We start from the raw sequence: 7887 nt of genomic DNA, 5'->3' as shown, positions 1-7887 counted from the left end.
TATATATATACATATATATATATATATATACATATATGTATATATATACATATATGTACATGACAATTACATTGTGGAAGACAAATATTAGCAGAAACTTTGACACCAAATAATAAATGTTTAAGTGAAATTAACTACCTTTGTATGTTTTTGAATGGCTAATATGTTTCCAGCATTGTAACTGTCTTAGTTTTAACATGCACTCAAATCTAATTACTTGCCAAACAAGTATATCTTTGCAATATATAGGTCCCATGTGGCAGACTTGAAAATAGCTAAGAATCCTTGGCATGAAACCAATGGTAGCCTTGTTAACCCACAAATAAAGTGTATGCATGTGTGTGTGTGTGAGTATGTATGTTTTTGTGAGTGTATGTTAGTCTGGAAAAAAAATGATTGAATAGTCATGGCTGGAAAGCCTTATATCAAAGGTCTGCTCAAACAAGGTTGGCCTTTGGTTAAACTACAACAACAAAAAGTTTTGAAGACAACAAATACAAAATTAAGGATATTATTATTATTATTATCAGTGGAGAAGTAGATGGCAGATTCAATAGAATGCTGGATAAAATTTTCTGAGGTATTTTAGATAATGTTCGTTAGCGGTTTGAGTTCAAACCCCTGGATTACTCTACATCTTCTGAGGTTGATAATATATGTATGAGAGTCAAGTACTACAGTCGTTTAAACCGACAACATCCCCGCCACAAAAATTTGTAGTCTTCTCGTATTTGTGAAAAAAAAAAAGTCATGAGTATTGGCAGAATTATTAGTGGCAGACAAAATACATTTGCAGTATTAAATAACAATCTTTTTTTCTTCTGAGTTCGAATCCCACTGAAGTCAACTTTGCTTATCATTCTAATAAAACAAGAGTTAAATACTTGATTGACTGTACCACCCCAGAAAATTTGCTGGGTTTGTGCCTATGTAAAACACCATTTTCATAATGACTGTTAACAACAGAGGAGTATGGCTGTGTGATTAAAAAGCTCGCTTCCCAACCATGTGGTTTCAGGTTCAGTCCCACTGCACAGCGCTTTGGGGACATATCGTCTACTATAGCCTTGTGCGAGTTAATTTGGTAAATGGAAATTAAAAAGAAGGTTGTCATGTATATGTGTGTTTTATATTGTCTTGACATCACATAATGGTTGGAAACAAGCATCGTCATCATACAAATTATGTTGTCTCTAGTCTTCCATGGAAAACATGCCAGGTCATGGGGGAAATATTACCTTGCTTGGAAATAGGTAAAGGTTGGCATCAGCCAAGGGTATCTAAGTGTAGTAAGTCTGCTTCAATGAATTTCATCAGACCCATCCAAGCATGAAAATGTGGATGTTAAAACAACGATGATAACGATATCAATGTCATCATTAAAAAGCATCTTTGTAAATCTTTCGTGTCTTTTGTAATGACGTTTTTTGTCGGTGCTTTCGTGAGAAATAAAGCTATCAATCACTTCATTGCTGTTCGTCTTTGACAGAACTTTCTAGACTATTAAAAATGGAGACGCAACAAACTTTTGTTCCACTTTAAGATAATACATTATAAATATACCTTTTTTTTTAAATCAAACATTGTAGAGCAGGTAGATAAAATGCATTACTGCCCTTGTGGCAAATTTAAATGAAATAAGGTAGATGAAATGCATTAAGGCTTACATGAGAGAGTAAACATGTACAGTGTTGCTGTTATCAGGTTGGCTGTACTCAGCCAACTAAGACTAAACATTATAGCATTTAATTTTACACTTTAATTTTGCAGCAATACTGTTACTTAACATTGCTCTCATAAAAGGACCTTGTGGTTTGATTAGAAAACAAATCTGAAAGTTAGGTTTCAGGTTTGGAGGGAATGCTATCTTTTAGTACTTTTTTTAATGTTAAGTTATGGTGGCGCTTTGGAAGTTTGTTTTAGCAATTTTTAAGATCTTCCTCTGTATGTGTCTTCATGTGTTGTTTTAACATGCTATTCCGAGAGAAAGCCTTTGAACATAGCCAACAAGAGAAGGGTTTTTCACCTGTGTGAGTCATAAGGTGGTTACTTAAAATTGCTTTTCGGGCAAATGATCTGCCACAGATTTTGCAGGGAAATGGCTTTTCACCTGTGTGAGTCCGAATGTGAAGTTTCAACTGATCTCTCCAAGCAAATCGAGCACCACACACCTGGCATTCAAACTCTTTTATCTCGGAATGTGTTGTCAAGTGCTCTTTAATATCAGCTTTCTCTGTGAATTCCGTGTTGCAGATTAAGCACATATAAGGCCATTCGCTGGTGTGGGTTCGGTTGTGTTTTCGTAGTCTGCTTTCTGTCGTGAAATACTTGTCGCAAGGATCACAACGGAAGGGCCGCTCTCCTGTGTGTACACGAATATGGCTTTGCAAAGATTTATCGGATGAGAACACATGACCACAAGTCTCACATCGGTATGGATTGTCTTCATTGTGGATCTTAGAATGCTTTTGGAAACTGGCAATACACCAAAACGACTTGTCACAATATTCGCAATGATAGGATTTTTCGCCAGTGTGAATCTGCATGTGATTCTTCATTGTTTCAATGGTTTTGAGTTTCTTATGGCAGATCTCGCAACGTAAGACAGGATCAGTGTGAGATCTCCTGTGGAGCTGTAGGTACTTGTTGTCACAGAAGGACCGCTGACATATGTCGCAATGAAACAACTTCTCCCCCGTGTGTGTTCGGATATGTCTCTGTAGGTTGCCATTTTGTGTGAAGGTTTCACCACAGGTAATGCACTGGTATGGTTTCTCACCTGTGTGAATTCGAGTGTGTGTTATTAAGTCACTGCTCTTTGTGAAGGCTTTTTCACATACCTCACATTTGTACGGTTTCTCTCCAGTGTGGATTCTCATGTGCACTTTTAAATAACCATTCTGTGCAAAGTTCTTCCCACATACATTGCAAGGAAATGATCTTTCTTTCTTACTTTTCTCCATTGTGACAATATGTAGTTAAAAATCTGGAAGAGAAATTAAAACAAGATTTGAAGTGAACTAATATCTAAAAGGATATAAAATAGAAAATATGTCAAAGAGGAACAAAATTTTCAAATTGGTATTAAAGGAAAAAAAAAATACTATTTCAAAAATACAAAAATCATTAGTATTTCAAGTGGTTAAGAAACTCACTTTGCAACCATGTAGTTCTGGGTTCAGTCCTACTGTATGGTACTTTGGGCCCCCCTCCCTAACAAAATGAATACTAGGATAAATAAAATATAAGAAAACATCTTTCTTTTCTACGACAATTATCCAGTGATCTTTGTAGGGTCCCAAGAAGAGAAGGTGTCTGAAGAAGAAATGGCTGGCAGTAGTGAGAGATCTCACAGGTAATGTCAAGAGCTGGGATGAAGCTTGGATCCTGGTATTTGAGAGAGATGACAGGAAGGCTCTGGTAGCCTGATGTACTATGAACAGGAGGACCTAACTAATTAACAATAATTGCTTGATCGAAGACATCACAAATGCAATCTATGGATATGAATATCCACATATGTAGTTGACTGTATACTTACAACTCCACATGTACAGACACATTTTAGATGTACGAGGGGCTTCTGAAAAGTACCTGGCTTTCAGGGTATCAGAAAAGGCCTGGTTGGAGGTATAATCTTCCGAGTTCTTTTACAGGGCTTAGACAAACTGAAGGACCATTGCAATAAGTGTATGAATCTGAGAGATGAATATATTGAATAAAATCATAACTCTTGTATTTCCTTTTACTCAAAGCCAGGAACTTTTCAGCACACTTTTGTATACACACTCACACATATACATATATATATATATATCTACATACACAATGTAGCATAATATCTCCTTACAATGCTGAATACACATATGCACACAAATACATCATCATCATACAAGTAGTGTCATTCGTTGCCAAACTTTTATGGAAACAGGTTCAGCCATGGAGAATTATTAATTGGGTTAGCAACAAGAAGGACATTCAGTCATAGAAAATGTCTCCATGAACTATGTCCAACCCATGCAAGCATGGAAAAGTGGCCATTGTGTGCGTGTGTGAGTGTGTGTATACGCGTGTACATTTGTACTTGTATTTCTTCTTGCACCTATGTATGTGTGAGTCCTGTAATTGTTTTTGTCTTCTCACTTCTTTATCTCTCCTCTCACATTACATCACATATTCATTTACTCTAATTGACCTCCCTTCACTCCCCCATATTCTTCTACTCATACCACTTCCCACTACACACACACACACACAAATCCTTTTCCTTATCCCACCCTCCTGCCACTTCACAACCCCCTTGTCTCATTTGCTCCTAAACAACACTCTACTATCATTGACCTTCATTTCTCTGTCTCTGAAAGAGGATGAGAGTTAGAAGCATTAATTTTTCACTTCTCTTGCATAACTTAACATTAATTTATTTCATATTTGCACAGCAATATTCTGGTTAGGTTACCAAGGTCCAGAATTTCTGTGTCAAAACTTCAGAGAGGCTGAGTGATCAGAAAATGACATTTGGAGCACAAAGGCAAAGATGGAGAAATGACAACAATGACTGGAACACACTCTTTTCTGGAAGATAAACCCTGGGACTGCTGAACAAATGACTGAAAACAATAGGTAGAGAGTTTTTCATAAAATATTTTATGAACACTCTCATTGCTTTGTTTCTGTATGCGTGTGTGTGTCATCATCATCATCATCATCGTTTAACGTCCGCCTTCCATGCTAGCATGGGTTGGACGATTTGACTGAGGACTGGTGAAACCGGATGGCAACACCAGGCTCCAATCTAATTTGGCAGAGTTTCTACAGCTGGATGCCCTTCCTAACGCCAACCACTCAGAGAGTGTAGTGGGTGCTTTTACGTGTCACCCGCACGAAAACGGTCACACTCGAAATGGTGTCTTTTATGTGCCATCCGCACAAGAGCCAGTCCAGGGGCACTGGCAACGATCTCGCTCGAAAACCCTACAAAGGCCAGTCAGGTGGTATATATATATATATATATGTCTGTACGTATTGTCGTCGTCGTTTAACGTCCGCTTTCCATGCTAGCATGGGTTGGACGATTTGACTGAGGATATATATATACAAATATATAAAGTATGCAGTATTACAGATCCAAGTCAGCTGATCTTATGAACCGGTTCTAATGGATCTGTACTTCTATATACCCACTATTGACAAACATGAGTGCCTATTCTTAAGAGTTATGGATGCTTAAACCACTACATATACTAATAAAAAGTTTTCTTCAAATATTGTGACTGTATCGAGTCATTTTTACATAAGTTATTTTTTTAAATAAATAAATAGATATGTATGTGCACACATATGCATACGTAGACAATGCTCAGGCTGCGAAAAATGTAAATTATAATTGTGTAAGGAGCGGTCAGACCGCAATTCCTTTTTTACCAAATTCCTTTGCAAGAAGACATTGAACCGAGCGAATACATCATGACACCCAAACTAAACAGATATGTTAGGTTCCAAATACGATCAGGTTGAGCAGATTTGTGATTAGGTGTCCAAGCTGTCTGTTCATAAGGTTATGGTCCCTATAGAACTATATTATCAAATGAGTTCTTGCTTGTCTAAGACAGTAGGGTGTAATTATGGAAAAAACTTTGATTGCTATTTACACTGGGACGAGATAAAGCGTAAAGCGACTCCTTTTGGTTCGTAAACTGCTTTCTTCATACTTCAGTTATTTAACCTCACAGTAGTTCTTCATATATGCAAGTATTTGAGAGCGAACAAGGAGAAAGGAGTGTGTTCAATGCTTAACGTATAATGTGATGTTTTACTGGAAGTTGAACCTTCATAAATAGTTGATCAGAGTTTCTTACCTTCGGACGACAAACGTCGTCAATAAAACACACAAAAACAGATGTGCTACAGTTTACATGTATGTATCCATACATTGGTTTTTGTCGAACTAAAGTTATGTATTTATGCCACATTATAAAACAGTTTCTTTCTAGCCAAGCATGTCTAAAAAAAAAACACAAAGTATTTACAATAATTAACAGAATAAAACGAATCAGTGCAGAAAATGTATTACCTTGTTTTTGTTTTTATTCTCGATTCTTAAAACTGGAACCATGTCATTATTACAATTACTAATGTCGTTGAAAATTATGATATTGTTAGGTGATATATTTATATAATGATTAGGCGACTATAATTCTGTTGTAACGACCAAATTTACAACTATTGAATGAGGTGAATAAGACAAACGGTGAAATTAGTTGTACCTTATGGAAAATAAATCCGACTTACCCATTTCCCAGTTGATTCTTTTCAACTGAATTAAACACATATAAAATAGATAACAAGGCGTTGATATAATCGATTGAATCAACCACACTAAATGTTGTGTATTTGTATAATTGTATCTATTCCGTGGGGATAGACAATAAAGATCTACAATGGGCAGGAGATCGAGCTTAAAGTCATTTAATCCGAAGCTCTCTTTTCCAATTCCAAAGACATAATAAACAATGAATATAGAATAGGGGGGTTAGTTAATAGTAGGGCACCAGGAATTGGTTAATTAAGAGCCAGTAATATATTGGAAATCGCTTCAGTCCACTATATTTCTTCCCTAGCATTGGTGTGGCCTAGTGATGGGTTTAAAGAAGTTATTAAGTTGGGGAAAGCGAGGTAGTTTTTAGATAAACTGAGAAGTTGCCTTACTAGAAAAACAAAAGAGATAACGGTGTAAGAAAGGAAGTTGTACCGCTTGAAAAAATATCCCATGTAATTAGTTTTTTTTTATAATATAATGTACCGGTAATCTTTGTTGGACCAGAAGTGTCCCGTTTTCTGGAGACAGCTTAAATAAATATGCAATTAAAATATGAAGCAAATTATGAAAGTAAAGACTTAAAATGTATTTAACTGATTCAAATTAATACACTTCTAAAGCTGGGTCTGATATTTATTAATCCACTTAATGTAATCATGCTGTGTGGACGCAATGGCCTAGTGGTTAGGACCTGACAGTGAACCATCTTTTCCAGCATGTGGCATTTGAGATGTTCAGAGGGACTGGGCCACTAACCATGAAGTTCTCGTCAACATTAGTAACTTGCCTCACTGAGGTGTCAGGTGGTGCCCATGAGGCCACTTGCCGTAGCCTCACCATCGCTTATGGTAATGCTGCAAGTGTGCTGGCTTGCTTCATTAGGTTTCGCTGAGCCTTGTGGTGTGCGACCAGTTGAAGCACTTGGTGCTGTATTGTTTTGTTTTGTTTTAAAGACAAATGTACTCAACAGAAATGATACACTAATGAGTTGGAGCTTCAGAATAAGTTTTACTTGGTTATATTTTATTTTCAGTATCATTAAGCAAAGATGTGTCTGTGATAAAAAAAAATATGAAACAAATGGTTTCAATACAATTTTAGCAGAAAGATTTGGAAGAATTACAAGAAAGTTCTCTGGTAATTTTCTTTCACGTAAATAAATGTTTATGTTAATTTAAGAATTTGCCAGCAAATTCTTATAAAATGATATACATTTGTAGTAACGCCGTGCGCATGCGTAGTCTCACGTATGCGTGGAATTAAACAAGCAAGCTTTCCCGCTTAATTCTATCTCTTTCTCGGTCGGCCGGCCATGAGCATGGACGTGTCAAGCAGTGTCTCTGTGCAACATTCCAACTCTGGAGACAGTCTCTTTACGTGTTTAGCTGTCACTCTCCATCTTTCGGACTTACACTCGACAGCTCGCTTACATCTACATAACAACGTCCCAACAACTATGCTCACACACACAGAAGCTGTAACAACAAGAGCTAAAGATGTATATATTTACCACCTGAATAAATGTTGTTTAAGTTGATAGTCTGGAGTTCAGCGTTCTGTTATATTCA

The 7887-nt window shown here is 36.7% G+C and overlaps 1 protein-coding gene across 3 annotated transcripts; it reads right to left on the bottom strand.

The window, feature by feature from the left end:
* Window positions 1–499: 499 nt before the first annotated feature.
* LOC106874969 (zinc finger protein 271) lies at window positions 500–6724 on the bottom strand. 3 transcript variants are annotated; one of them, XM_014922894.2, is made up of 3 exons: window positions 6292–6724; window positions 5859–6003; window positions 500–2986 (listed from the first exon to the last, which is right to left on the bottom strand). In XM_014922894.2, the coding sequence occupies exon 3, from the start codon at window positions 2961–2963 to the stop codon at window positions 1920–1922; it is 1044 nt and encodes a 347-aa protein (XP_014778380.1). In that variant the 5' UTR covers window positions 2964–2986; window positions 5859–6003; window positions 6292–6724; the 3' UTR covers window positions 500–1919. The 3 variants fall into 3 exon arrangements, with proteins under 3 accessions (XP_014778380.1, XP_014778378.1, XP_014778379.1); XM_014922892.2 differs by lacking the exon at window positions 5859–6003 and having other exon boundaries at window positions 6074–6724; XM_014922893.2 differs by lacking the exon at window positions 5859–6003.
* Between the last annotated feature and the right edge of the window lie 1163 nt (window positions 6725–7887).

The sequence above is a fragment of the Octopus bimaculoides genome, chromosome 14 (genome assembly GCF_001194135.2).
Source record: "Octopus bimaculoides isolate UCB-OBI-ISO-001 chromosome 14, ASM119413v2, whole genome shotgun sequence".
Lineage (NCBI taxonomy): Eukaryota > Metazoa > Mollusca > Cephalopoda > Octopoda > Octopodidae > Octopus > Octopus bimaculoides.
This window is presented reverse-complemented; position numbering and strand designations above follow the sequence as displayed.

Bases quoted from the DNA above. Each gene is read 5' to 3' on its own strand.
- LOC106874969 (XM_014922892.2), bottom strand. From the start codon at position 2,963: ATGGAGAAAAGTAAGAAAGAAAGATCATTTCCTTGCAATGTATGTGGG.